We start from the raw sequence: 14,550 nt of genomic DNA, 5'->3' as shown, positions 1-14,550 counted from the left end.
TACATACCCAAATTTGAACTTGAAATTCAAAATCTGAACTCGAACTAAATGAGGTTGAAAATAAAGATATCATCTCTGAACTCTTTGGGTTTCAAGTAACCCGAACTCGAAAAAATCCTAAAATAATAAATGTACTAAGGAAAGTATGATATCATTTTTGTTTCATTTTCTCATATGGGCACTAGACTTTTAATTTTAAATTGAATTATATTACTTCGAGGTAGAGTCTTTGATGTACCAAACCCGAAACTGAAAATTAAACCTGAGTAAAACCTGAATATGAACCTAATCACATGGGTTTTCCCATTAAGTTTGGATAGGTACACATGAATTTAGTTTTGATTGTTTAATTCACCTAATTAAGGATACTGGAACATTCCATTTCAAAGTTAGTCATTGAATAAGGAAATTGTCAATTCCTAAAACAAATTATGTAATGTATTTTATAAGGCTAATTACACATGTATATGGATGAGCATTTGCACAAGGATTAATATATATAAGGGTGGAAACATGCCAGGCCGCCTACCAGGGGCTTATTACCTGGCCTATAACAGGCCAGGCCAGGCTTTCTTCGTAAACAGGCCAGACATAGGCTTTTTGAAAAGCCTATTTAGTTAAATAGGTCAGGCTGTAGGCCATCCAAAAGGCCTATTAAGCCTAACAGGCCGGCCTATTTAATTATATTATGTAATATGTTCATATTATACAATTTTAATATAAATAATATTATTATACATATGTAATATTAATATAAAAAATATAATTTAATTGTTAGGGTTAGAAGAGTCTAATTAAAAGTAGGAATATTAATCTATCTAAATGTAGATATGATGACCTATTTCAAGATGATATAGTAAAACAGGTCAGGCCAAGCTTTTAAACAGACTAGGCCTAGGCTTTGAAATTTTTTTTAAACAGGCTAACAGGCCAGGCCCAGGCTCCTACATACTATATAGGCTGGGCCTGTTTAAGGCAAAGCCTCGCCTGGCCTGGCCTGTTTCCACCCTTAAATATATAGTACATCAAATACTTATTTTACATGGTACATGTGGTCTTTAGAAATAGGTAAAAAAATATAGGTATAAGTTTTTTATATTGTTACTGCATTATCCACTATTAATTTTTAATTATTATTGACTTTTAAATAAAAGTAATGCATATGAATGGTGGATGATGCACTGATCATAGATAAATCTTTACATTATTAGTGCATAGATTTTACACTCTTAAAAATATTAAAATTTCAATATTAAAATTTTATACCTTAAAAGTAATTAAATTTTGTAAAGAAATATTATCTTGTCTTGTGGAAGAATAATAAGATGATATATTCTTCATTTTTCCATTGGTGGAAAAGCATACCATGTATGAAAAAGGAAATATATAAAATCAGATTGCAAAGAGAGAAAAATAGGTATAAGTAATGATTTTATCCCTTTTATTAACTTTGTATTTTTAGTACACATTTTGGGATTTAGGATGAGTTTTCAAAAGGAACATAAATAAATCTAATATCAAGAATGTTCTCCTTTTGTTTTTCTCATGAGTTTTAAATTATTCGCATATTTCTCCATCTTTTTTACATTTTCCTTTTTTGATTCAGTATTTATTCCTATTCTGTTCTCCTTGCAATCTAATTTTTATCTATTTCCATTTTCAGTATTTATTCACCATTAATTACTTTATTTTTATGTCTTATATAAGAGAAAATTAATAATAATTAAATATAAACAATGAATAATATAATAAAAAGAAAAATTATAAGAGTATACGACTTTTTTCTCAGTCAAAAATCAACATAATACCAAAAATATATTTAATTCAAATTTTTAACTTAAATGAATAAGCGCATTTGTTATCCATTTCCATTCAAACAAGGTAAGAGGGTACAAAAATGTAACTGAGCAATGGATAAAATTGTAATTTAAGGTTACGAGGGAATCATTTATAGTCCTTAACAATGGTATAATCGGTGAGTATATGAATTAGGGCATATATATGTAGTGGCAGTAGATTCTGAACCAAAGCTGCCATAACTCCGTGTGTGAAAAGTAGCTACATAGCTTTTACTGTGTCCTCGCTTTCACACTCTATCAATCACATTCGTTCCTCCGTTGCAAAACGATTCGTATCACAATATGTCGGGTGGTTTCTTTCGCGTAAGTTCAACGCCACTTTTGAAAATGGAATTACTCTTTTATTGTGTTGGTTTGAATCGGAGATAAGTGATGTGTACATTTTTTAGATCTTCTTTGTTCTTATCATCGCATGTCTTTCAATTATATGTAAGATTGGTGTGTTTTGTTTAGATTATGAAATATGCGTGCTGAATTTTGTGTTCAGGGTACTTCTGCGGATCAAGACACTCGGTTTTCGAACAAGCAAGCGAAGCTGCTGAAATCGCAGAAGTTTTCGCCTGAATTGGAGCATCTGGTTTGTTTCCAGTGGTTAATTTTGATTTGTGTTGTTTTTAAGGCTGATATTTGTAAATGCTTTTGATATTTGGGACAAGGATTTTTTTTTTTGAATTGGTGAAGTTAATCAGTATTAGTTAAATTTAATTGTTTCAAATTCAGTTATGATCGATAAGTGGTTTGTAGGTGGACATGAGCAAGGTGAATATGGAAGTGATGAAGCCTTGGATTGCCAAAAGGGTGACGGAGCTTCTTGGCTTTGAAGATGAAGTTCTCATTAACTTCATACATGGTCTTCTGGATAAGAAGGTAATTGATAAATGCTCACTTAATTATTAATTTTTTTCCAGCTGAATCTCTATATTATAGTTATTGTTGTGTTCCTGAATTTTCTATTTGCTATTTATTCCACTATATGATGATCAAGGGTTTAATTTGTAAATTGCGGTTGTAGTCATGTCGCAGCTATTGCGGGCTGATACAGTCTTAGTTTTGTTGCAGTCTGCAATTTAATTCCTTGTTGGTGGTCTTGAAGATTAAAAGGTGTTTTAAACTTTGTATTTGCTATTAATTGATTGTCTGAATCTGGACATTGTTGTTATTCTTTTAATATTTTTCCTTTTTTACATGTATCTCTCAAAAATCGGTATTACATTTCTTTACCTATTATCTCTTTCATTTTAGATTTTTCTTTGTCAATCCTTCTTATGAACTATCGTCAACGTTCGTGTACCTTTTGCTGCTTTCCTTGCTTTATTGGCCATGTTCTATTTCTTATGATCCAGGAAGCAAATGGGAAAGAGGTTCAAATTCAAATTACTGGATTTATGGAGAAAAACACTGGAAAGTTCATGAAAGAGCTATGGACACTTCTGCTTAGTGCGCAGAAAAATGCCAGTGGCATTCCTCAGCAGTTCTTGGATGCCAAAGAAGAAGAATTACAGAAGAAGAAGGTGCCCGAGTCTTGATATGTTTTTAATTGGCTCTCACAATGTCTTTTATTTATATATTTTTGTGGGTTTTTGACTATGTTGCTTCATATGCATGGTTAGGCTGAGAATGATAGGATAACAAGTGAAATTCAAAAGAAAAAAGATATCGAAGGCAGAGAAATTATGGAAGAGAAAGAGAGGTTGAAAAAACTGGTAATACTGTTTTTTCCATGCTGGAGATGCACTTTATAGAGCTAAAATTTGGCTTTAACTTGCATTTGTGTTTTTATGGCATTCAGCTAGCTTCTGCAATTATTTGGGTTCATGTCCTTTACCTCAAACTACTGTAGGCTGCTGGATTGGATATGAAGATTAATGATACTGCTTCAGACCCAACCGTGAAACCCAGGGATTCAGGGCAATATATTCATGATGGGAAAGAGTCTGACAAGAGGAATGGTGTTAGAGCAAGGAACAGGTTAACTGGGTCAACTTCTCCATTTTTAATCATTATATGTGATGCTATTTCTTTCCTCTTTAAACAGCACATAACTCCGAGTTATGAACTTAAATTGGTTTTCAATTTCTTACTGTGGATGAATTTATGTATTCCCTTAAGTTATAAATTGATACAAGGCAGAAGTGGCTAGGTTCTAGTAATGACCTAGAACCTAACAGTATGTTCATAACTGGAAATATAAGTTGTAACTCACTTTATCCACAATAGGCCCTTTTATATACATAATTTAAACCTAACTAGCAAGTTAACAAATTCAGAACTTCCCTAACCCATATATTATCTATTGTACCAGGGCTCTAAGCCTGTAATTCACCATAACCTTAAAACTACCTAACAAAGTTAATTAACCTTAATACCACTACTAAAACTACATAGTTGTGAAAAATATGCATTATGAAGTAATTTGAATTCATTGACTATTTAATATTTTGAACATTGTATCAGAAGTGGTGGAAGTCGTCGTTTCTCAACAGCATTTGTCTTTAACTTTATGTTAAAGCTTAAACTTTATTATTTGAATATTGGTTATTAAGTGGATGGAGACAATCTTTGTGAGCTCACTGACGGTTCTTCACTTTGAAACTTCTCAATTGAGCTCAAATATTAATTAGCCGTTGAACTATTACAGGGTTTCTAGGTCTCCACACTCACCTGCAGTTTCCACTTCTCCTCACCGGTAATGCCATTAAAAGCAACTCTTAAATATATTTACCATTTCCATATTATATATCAAGGTTGTAAATATGGAATGTTTGCTATCATTGGCAGAGTCTCACCTTCAAGGTCAATGAGTAAATCGTTTTCAAATTCCCGAAGCTATTCAGGGTATGAGTATCTACTAACTCATTTTCCTTTGACTTGATTTATCCATGGCTTTTGTCATTCATTAACCTAAACTGAACGAAGCTAAATACAAATCGACTAGCTGATGGATCATTGTTTTGTTCCCCACCTCTTCTGTTAATGACTATAATTTGCAGATTTAGTTTTCCTTTGGGGTTGTCATTTTTTATTAACGAGTTTAAGTTGTTTAGTGGTAGACACAGGTCAAGGAGTATATCCAGGTCACCAGAAGCTCGAGCGCGCTCTGTTTCTTCTGAAAGGATTCGTCGCTCTCCACGACGGCATTCTATTTCTCCTCGGAGGCGTTCGCCATGGAGATCTCACAGGGGGGCTTATTTACTGCAAAGATCCAGATCCCGCTCAAACTACAGATCTCCTTCTCCTATACGACATAGAATGCATTCTCCATATTATCACGATTCACCTTTTCGCCGCCGCAGAACACCCTCTCCTACTAAAAGACGCAGATCACCTTCTCCAGCACGTCGACACAGATCACCTTCTCCAGCACGTCGACACAGGTCACCTTCTCCAGCACGTCGACGCAGATCACCTTCTCCAGCACGTCGACGCAGATCACCTTCTCCAGTACGTCGACGTAGATCACCTTCTCCAGCACGTCTACGCAGATCACCTTCTCCAGCACGTCGACGCAGATCACCTTCTCCAGCACGTCGACACAGATCACCACCACCAATGAGACGGCGAAGGTCACCCTCACCTGTTCAACGAAGATCTCCTGTGATGCGGGGTAGGTCGCCTTCACCTGTGCGCCGGCCACCGATACGTGTATGGCGCAGATCAGACTCTCCCATGCAATCCCCCTCTCCCATACGACGAAGGTATGGCAGTAGATCTCCACGACGCAGGTCTCCATCTCCTTTGCGGCGTAGATCACCTGTTTCTGGTAAGAAAAGATCACCAAGTCTCTCTCCACGGAGGTCCCTTTCTCCTGATGAATGGAGTTCTCAGTCCCCCACACGGCGTGTATCTCCATCTCCAGTTAGGAGAAACTCTCCGATACGCCAGAGGAATTCTCCTGTCAGGTATAGTATGTGGAACTCTGGAATGCTTGAATAATGTTGTTTGCCTCATCTTGGATTTTAATGCTTTTAATGCAACGATCATGATAAATTGTGGAGCTTTGTAAATGAAATATTTCAAATATAGAATCATTTATACTATTTTGAAGTAGGTTTAGAGTTTATAATCAGTAATATTATATTGGCTGTACTCCATACCTACATGGAACTGATTTCTTTTGCGAAATGATAGTTATAGCTATTTTTATTTTTGCAAGGAAATTTATTAAATGTGGGATACCTATGTTGCAGAGTTCAAGAGAAATTGTCACCTGAGATACATCAACACTCTAGACCTTTGCAGTCTGGACAGAGAGATAAGGATAGCAAAGCTTCACACCTTAATTCTGAAGATTCAATGTCGACACCTGAGAAGTTTCCAATTCGACCAGTATCTCCACAAGCAATGAGTAGGACCAGTAGTGAAGATAGGAGGTAGTTTTTTTCTTGACTTTTCATGCAATGCTGTTATTTACTCATCATTACACAGAAATACATGTTTATTTGGTTTCTAAAAATGTATAGCCCACGTAAGAGCCCGAGGCAAAGAAGAGAGAGGTTGACCGATGAAAGAGGCTCAAGCCCTCCAAAGAAACCAAGATCTCAGAGACCTAGCCATGACAGCCCAGAGAAGAGTAAGGGAGCAGAAGAAACATATTATTATAGGTTTGAATTTGAGAACTCGTTACTTCACTTTACTTATTTATTGAATGTGCATTACTGTAATAGATTGTTCTATTTTCTGCTCAGCCCCTCTTCTCATTCTTATCTCTCTTTGGCAGAGAGAGCAGACATCTTAAAACAACATCACCACAAAGGAAATCAAAATATTCATCCCCAGTCAGTAAGCAAAACGATTCGCCAGCAAAGTTTCATGATGAGGATGAGTTCTCTCCTGAAAGGGCAACTGGCCACCTGACACCAAAATATCATCATTATGATAACATTGATCATAGAAAGAAAATCAGGGAGATAAAACGGTAATATGGATGGCATATTGTAGTTTTCTACATGATTATAATGCCTGTACATTTCATATGTTTCTGATACTCTAAACTCTTTTGGCAGTGATAGAACTCCAGGGGAGGGGGGTGAATCTCCTTCTCAACAGAAGTCACCAATGAACACACAGATTCTTTCCAGCAAGAAGCCTCGTGAGACCTATGCTGCGGATATTAAAAAACCTGATGACAAGAATCTCTCACATTCAAACTATGCTAAAAATAGTGATCGGGGCCACAAATCAGAAGCCACTCAAGATTTAGTTAGAAAAGTTGATCGTGCCAATCATAATGCTTCATATGATTCTGTTTCTGAGGAAAGTGATAAGAATAGAAAGGATAGGAGAAAGCAGAAAAGGTCTGAGAAGAAATTTGTGTCCTCAGATGAAGATTATAGTTCTGATTCCGAGTTAGAGGACAGGAAAGAGGCTAAGAGGAAGAAAAGGGAGGGGAAGAAGCAGCGGAAGGAGGAAAAGCGTCAAAGACGTGAAGAGAGACGACACAGAAGGGAAGAACGGCGTGCAGAGAAGCTGAGAGTGAAGAGTAGACCAGCTTATATTTCTGAAGATGAGGAAGCTGAAAGATTGGATCGAAGTGATAATGAAGAGACATTGTCTGAGCAAAAGAAACTTGAGATAGAGTTGCGGAATAAGGCTCTTGAATCCCTCAAAGCAAAGAGGGGCATGGATAACTAAATACAGCACTTTTGAGTTTTAAGTCATTTTATTTTTTAAAAACTTCTTGAGAAATATTTCTTAGCTTATTTAAGAAACTTGGTTTAAAGATGTCAATTTTTATTTTTTTTAGTAAATCTTTGATGTTGTCTTTAATGCTGGCAGCGAAAATGGATTAATGCCGATTTCTGAGCAAATCTGTTGTGATTGCAACTATATGCAGACGTGCCGTATTTTTTCTGGTAATATTTGTCTCCCTTGGTGGGGAATTTCATGTTTTTTGGTTGTCTTCTATTGTTTTATAGCTGCAATCTGGCTCGTTGTAGTTTCTCTCCTGTATTCTTTTTATTATTCGCTATGGTTTTGATGTGGTTAGTAGTTTTGACTAGAGTAATCCTGAAGGTCTTGTGAATATTATCAATGAGGTTGATACTAAATTAGTTTTCTGGTCCATTTGGTAGATGAAATTTATGTCTACTCTAGATGATCCGGTGAGCAGACCATGTGCAGACCTATATTTTGAACTTCAATTAAGGTGAAGTTTTTCATTCTTTTACCATTTTTACATGTTTTAAAAGAGACTTGTAAGTAATCTGTACATATCTAGTCCCTTCTTACTGTGTATTTTGTCAAATCTGTGTAACGTTTGCATCCTGAGAGTTGTTCCTGGACTATGTTTCCAGATTTCTTCGACAAACTATGTCTTATATATGCTGTAAGGCTTGCACAAGTGTTCTCTTCTATGAACTTAATTTTGTGCAAGAATACATGAATGTATTTTTTTAGCATTCTGGTTTGATGTGTTTTCTCGTGGTTGCTCTGTGACAAGCAATCATTTTTTTTTAGATTTTCCTGCTTCCATGCAGTGTTAATGCCTTGTTTATTTTTGCATTGTGATCTGTCTGCATACCAGTTGCATTCAAAGAATGTTTGTCTCTCCTTTGTTGTATTGCAGGACTTGAATTTTAGTTCTGATCTGTGCCTGCTTGATATTTTAAGGTTGTTCTGTAGGTTTCAGAAACCCCAGAGACATGTATAGTTTTTTCTTGATTGTTATTATGCGTTTTCACTGTACACGTGATTTTTTCTTAAAGATAGCGATGACTCTTGACCAAAGTTGTTATAATATATATTATTACTTCATGACAAAGTGGGAGGGGTGGAGAGGAAAAATATGTTTTCTAGTAGGTAGTATCTCTAACATTAGACCAACACCTTGTTGGTCTAGTGGTATAAGGCTCCACTGGATCCCTGAGGTCGAGTGTTCGATTCCTGGGGGTAACACTTGTTGGAAGGGGTAACCACAAACCTCGAAAGGGATTAGTTCTTTACCCGAAAAAGTGAGGGGATACCCTTAGTAATACCAAAAAAAATTCATCATATGTTGGATGTATGGAATTTCTCGTCCTATATGTATGACTTTAGCTCAAGTGACTGCTAATCTTCTTTGAGATTAGGTTAGGGTTGATTTAAGGTGGTAGAGTGGAGTTTAGGGTTGATTTAAGCTGGTAGAGTGGAGTTGAGATGGAATTGGAACCTAATGAAATGCACTCCATTTCATTTCTTATATTCATTAAAACACTTTTTATCCTTTCAAGCTTGATGATAAAAATGGTTGATGGAAGTTATCACCAATTATGTTCCAGATAATCTTAGCCACCCTTGGTATTTATTTTCCTTCACACCCTTGGTTTTTTCTGTTCATGATTTATACCTTTGTGGATTTATTTAGAAAGTAGAAGGGGATCGTTTTGCATGCTACAATTGAATTTTGTTTATTAGCAGCCCTTCATTTTATCTTAATATGTTTAACTAATATCATCAAGTTTGTTTAAACTGCACTTACTTTTTGAGGCTTGAATGTGTTCTTTGATCTTCTAGCACAAGGCTGTATTTTATGCTTTACCCTTCAAAAGTACAGAAGTATGTGACCGTCCTTCCCAACAAGTGTGCTATAATGAATAAAATTCCTCACCCTAATAGTATGTTCACACCTTGGTTGTTCTGTAAATAGTTGAACAGAAAATTAAATCCTATTTTAGTTTTTTTTAAAAACTATTTATCTTTTGAACTGGTAATTTGGAAACAGAAATAGCTTAAATTTTTGTTACATATTCCTCCTACCCCTGTGAGATCTATGATTTGTAATGATTACTTCTACCATCCATTCACTTGTTAAATATTGATCGACGGTTTTATTATGTTTCATAATGAAATATCAAAACATTTAAAAAAATGATCCTACTCTATTACAATCCATTCCATCCCTTTTTTGCTTGTCATTAGATATTCGAACATGACGTTCTATCTTAATCAAAAGTATATTTCTTTTATGGTTATTAAATTTAAATCCCTTGTGAATTTTGAATTTAACTTCCAATGTAAAATAGATACGCATCTTAACTTCTTAAGTGACATGTCTTGTAAACAAATCAATTGGGGATACGATTTCACCTTCGTAAGAGAAAATGGCACGTCGTTTTCTGTGATTTTTGAACAATTGGTGTTCGATATTTCCATAGTGGATAAACTCTGACGTGGCTGTAGCCAATTCGCTAGTTTTTACTTGCCTATTCAGTTCAGATAATAATTCTCACAACACCAAACAAAAATAATCTCTCAAAGCCCAAGGAATCTATAGATTGTGCTGATGAGATAACCAAATGATATATATGTTCCAAATTGAAGGAGAGGGTCAATCTTGATTCTATCCATCCATGGCTCCTACACTTACTTCTAATTCATCTCTCTTAGCCACCACTCCTCATTCAAGGTTAACCATAAGGCACCAAAAGCTGAGAGTTTTTGCTAAAAAGTCAAGACCATTCCCATCACTTGGGCTAGGAAAATCTAAAGATGATTCCTCCCTTGAAGAAGGAGAACAACCATCAAATTCCAATCCCAACAACCCATTTCGTTTCAACTTTGGAAAGTTACCTAATGTGACATCTTTGATTCCAGTTGTAAACAACCCTTTATCACCAGGTTTGTCATTTGGTAACCCAAGGCGCAAGGACCCTTCAACAGTGTTTGTTGCTGGAGCAACAGGGCAAGCTGGTATTCGCATTGCGCAAACACTGCTGAGGGAAGGTTTTAGTGTGAGAGCTGGTGTCCCAGAACTTGGTTCTGCCCAAGAACTAGCGCGTCTTGCTGCTCAATACAAGGTAAGGTTAGCCAGCCTTATATGATCAAGCAAGTAATAAAAGTGCATTAATTGTTTGCATTTAAGTTGTTTTTTCTGTCTTAATGGTCAGTTTTGTAGTTACTCAACTAAATGGACTCATGCTTGAATTCCTCTATTGCTCCTCCCTGATCATCCTAATTCCCACTTAATTATGCTTTTAAAGGGAGAATATGATCAACTTAACCACCCCTCTGGCAATGCTGTTCAGGAGTCGGGTTTACTTTGAAGTGGGATGTTGTTTGGGATACTTTTTTTGGACTTATGAAAACAACTTATATCAATAAGTTCTTTTTAGCTCAAACTAATTAGTTCTTTTTAACTAGTACTTCTTTAGATTCTTTTTAACTCATGAAAATATACTTTCTTAAGTTCTTTTTAACTCATTTCAATAAGCTTATCGGAGAAAATTATGAAAATAAGTTTTTTAGCTCATGTCAAAAAAGCTTATTGACTAAGCACTTAATTAAATTTCTTTACCAAACAAGCTCCACAGCGTGGGTTATGTGCATATATAGGTGGAGCAATCAAGACATTGCGACAACAATCTCAAACTTCTATGCAAGGAAAATGATTGTTATTTTTTCGTTCAAAACTTTTATCATTTTTACATGAATCAATTATTTATTAACATTGATAAGCTGTTGTCAAAAGCTGGAAATCCGTTAACCAATTTATCTAGTCATTTAAATATAATGTAATGTTTTGGTTTGAAAATAAAAATAAAAATGAATTTTCATTGGAGTATATTCCGGGTATTAACAGATCATATCAAAGGAAGAGGCAAAGCGTCTCAATGCAGTGCAGTCGAGCTTTGATGATGCAGATTCAATAGCCAAAGCAATAGGCAATGCCAGCAAAGTGGTTGTCACGATTGGTCCCACGGAGAATGGTCCAGCCGCAGAGGTCTCAACATCAGACGCCTTGCAAGTAGTCCAGGCTGCTCAGCTGGCCGGTGTAGGCCACGTGGCTGTTATCTATGATGACAGCACCGCACCCTCCTCAACATACAATGTAATGGATGGCTTCACCTCCTTCTTCAACAATCTGTTCTCCAAGTCGAAGCCATTGACCATAAAAGAGTTCTTGCAGAGTGTGATCGAGACAGACATTGCATATACCTTCATCAGGACAAGTTTAACTGATGATTTCTCACCAGAGAGTTCCTATAATGTGGTTGTCTTAGCTGAAGGAAGCGCCGGAGAAAAGGACTATAAAGTAATGTAATGTATGCGATAGTATCTTTTTCTATTTCCCTTTAAATTCTTGTTTCCATATTTGTAGGTTATAACCTTTTTCTTTTCTTTCTGAAAATGATGGTTATTATAGGTAGCAAAATCCAAGATAGCATCATTGGTGGCTGATGTCTTCTCCAATACACAGGTGGCAGAAAACAAGGTATCAGTTTTTACATTAGCTGGATAATGCAATGCATACATACACTCGTGCAGGGTGTATGTCGATATCTAATTGAGATGATTAGCATGCCAAACATTACCATAATATTTCAAAGCTAAAAGGTCGAAGCTTTCTGTTTGACCAAATTTTCCCTCTCTCAAATAGGTTGTGGAAGTGTACACAGATCCAAATGCTCCCTTGAGGCGTGTAGATGAACTTTTCAGGTAAATAAGCTTGTAGTTTCTGTTTTCCATCTATAGCTGATGAATGATTTTGAGTAGGATCAGTATGTATTTCTATCTGATTTATAAGTTTCTTTACAGCATTATTCCCGAGGATGGCAGAAGAAAAGCCTATGCTGAAATACTCCAGAAAGCTAGAGCAGAGGAAGAAGCAAGAGTGGCTGCTGAAAAGGCCAGCGAAGCTTCTGAAGCAACAAAGAAGCTGGAAGAAGAAGTGAAAAAGCTTACACAGCAAGAAGCACGGGCTGCTAGTTTAGCTCAAGAAGCACAGGAAAAGGCAGAGGCTGCCGGGGCCTCCGTCGGAAGCCTGTTGAATAAGGCAAAAGATCTTGGTGCAGGGTTTTCCTGGCAAAAGTTGAGCTCACAAATTGCTACCTCAATCCAAAAGGCGGATGACGAGGATGAGATTTCAAACGTGAAACTAGCCACCGTAAGGGGGCAAGCCAAGGCTCGGAGTCTCACGCCTAACAAAGCAGTGATTAAACAAACAACTCCAAGTAAGGCGGCAAGTAAACCAAAGGAGGAAAAACCAAAGGAGGTCAGGAATGTATTTGGCGGCCTTTTCAAGCAAGAGACTATCTTTGTTGATGAGGACTAGTGAAAATGGAACAGACCTTGCACAGTGTAAAACTCTATTGTTTGAGACTGTTAACACAGATAATTTTGTATGTTTTTGTGAAGCTCTATGTTTCAAAACAAGATATTTATGTAGTTGTGTTACCCTATAATAAGTTCACCAGGCAAAAAAGAGACTTTCTCTATACCCATGAGCCTAGGTTCTCTGTTTATGCAACTAAATAATTTGTTGAAGTTGGTTAACACTGCTTTCATTGAACACACTACACTTTACATTAGCTGCTATTATTTTTCCATGTTTGACACAATTGTTTTTTTAATAGCCTAAACGAAATATAAAACCTGATCAATTATTAGCCTTTATCTAATAATTTTGTGTGTTGTATACAATTGCAAACACACAAACAAAACAACAATAAGAAATATAAGAAAATTTGTCTACTTGCATGTCCATGTGTATTTGGGGTAACTTGAAATTTTACTAATCTTTGATAGGCACAAGACTCTAAATACTTGCCCTTGCACGAGACTAAGTTATTCAGTTACAAGAATGGTACACACATAGTCACATACTACCTGCTTAAGGGGCGTAATTTGTGGGAAATAAATTCTTCAAAAGAGTTAAGGCCAAAGATAGAATGTGTAGCAACGTTGATGAGAATTATGAATACCTATCTGTTCAAGGCATGTTTAAGCACTTTTTTGTTTAGTTTGCCACCTTCAATTTTTCTGCATGATGCAAATGAATAGCAGTAAATTTTCATAATTACACATCTTGGATAAATATTGGATGATATGGTTTAAAAAATGTCACCAAACTAGATGTATAAGGTCTTAATAAAAACATTGAATGACCCTTCAAAAAGGTTGCACTGTTGCAGTGCAAATGAGTAACATCTAAGCATATCAATTCACAAGTAGCAACTTCCTTTCATGTGAACAAATACAAACAACTATTTCAAACTTCATTGACTCTACTTGAGACATTAATCAGCTTGTACCAATTAACCTTGTGCTACCATAATAATGGCACAATGATTTTGTATTCTTACAGTTTTAACTTGCATGCCATTGATTAATAGCTAACTTTCCACATACAGATCTATGAGCCTCCATAAATTCCAAGTGATTAATCAACAAAAATTGATTGATTAATCAATAAATATTTAATATAATTATTTTATCAGTGAAATCATGAGCGATTAATGGCCCAAATTCAAATACACTCATGAGTGATTAATCCCTTAAATTCAAACTAGTGATTATGAAACAGATCCACCTTGAAATCATGAGCGATTATGGGATGAATAATATTTTTTTGATACTACCAATGATTTCCCTTCACTTTGGGTAAGTAATGACTAAATAACTAAATAACTAAATATTAAAAAGTAATGTAAGATTCTATCTATGAATAGTTAATGAGAAAATCTTTTTACTAGTGAGTAAATAATAAAGAATCATCTAATATAATAAATCTACTAACAATTAATAACAGAGAATCACTAATAATTAATGAAAAACTTTTTAATATTAAACAATTAATAATAAATCCTAGCAAATATTTCTTAAATAAGTAATCACATTAAAACTAATAAAACCAAATAAATAAATAAATACCTTTTAATAATATTTAACTTAGAACATAAAAGGATATACTTGTGACTACCATTCACAAATGTTA

General features: G+C 35.4%; 2 protein-coding genes across 13 annotated transcripts; both read left to right on the top strand.

Moving 5' to 3' along the window:
• LOC109325275 (serine/arginine repetitive matrix protein 1-like) lies at positions 1,907 to 7,747 on the top strand. Of its 12 annotated transcripts, none has more exons than XM_019557541.1 (13): positions 1,907 to 2,162; positions 2,347 to 2,436; positions 2,604 to 2,726; positions 3,203 to 3,370; positions 3,470 to 3,562; positions 3,700 to 3,827; positions 4,498 to 4,545; positions 4,638 to 4,694; positions 4,904 to 5,758; positions 6,047 to 6,229; positions 6,320 to 6,460; positions 6,577 to 6,696; positions 6,869 to 7,685. In XM_019557541.1, exons 1-13 carry the CDS (start codon positions 2,142 to 2,144, stop codon positions 7,488 to 7,490), a joined length of 2,649 nt encoding a protein of 882 aa, XP_019413086.1. In that variant the 5' UTR covers positions 1,907 to 2,141; the 3' UTR covers positions 7,491 to 7,685. The 12 variants fall into 12 exon arrangements, with proteins under 12 accessions (XP_019413086.1, XP_019413089.1, XP_019413081.1 ...); XM_019557536.1 differs by having other exon boundaries at positions 1,911 to 2,162; positions 6,577 to 6,774; positions 6,863 to 7,747; XM_019557539.1 differs by having other exon boundaries at positions 1,911 to 2,162; positions 4,638 to 4,652; positions 6,577 to 6,774; positions 6,863 to 7,685.
• Positions 10,075 to 13,125, top strand: LOC109325276 (protein plastid transcriptionally active 16, chloroplastic). Its single transcript, XM_019557550.1, has 5 exons — positions 10,075 to 10,633; positions 11,416 to 11,868; positions 11,980 to 12,048; positions 12,214 to 12,272; positions 12,372 to 13,125. The coding sequence occupies exons 1-5, from the start codon at positions 10,187 to 10,189 to the stop codon at positions 12,886 to 12,888; spliced, it is 1,545 nt and encodes a 514-aa protein (XP_019413095.1). The 5' UTR covers positions 10,075 to 10,186; the 3' UTR covers positions 12,889 to 13,125.

The sequence above is a fragment of the Lupinus angustifolius genome, chromosome LG13, assembly GCF_001865875.1.
Source record: "Lupinus angustifolius cultivar Tanjil chromosome LG13, LupAngTanjil_v1.0, whole genome shotgun sequence".
Taxonomy (NCBI): Eukaryota; Viridiplantae; Streptophyta; class Magnoliopsida; order Fabales; family Fabaceae; genus Lupinus; species Lupinus angustifolius.
This window is presented reverse-complemented; position numbering and strand designations above follow the sequence as displayed.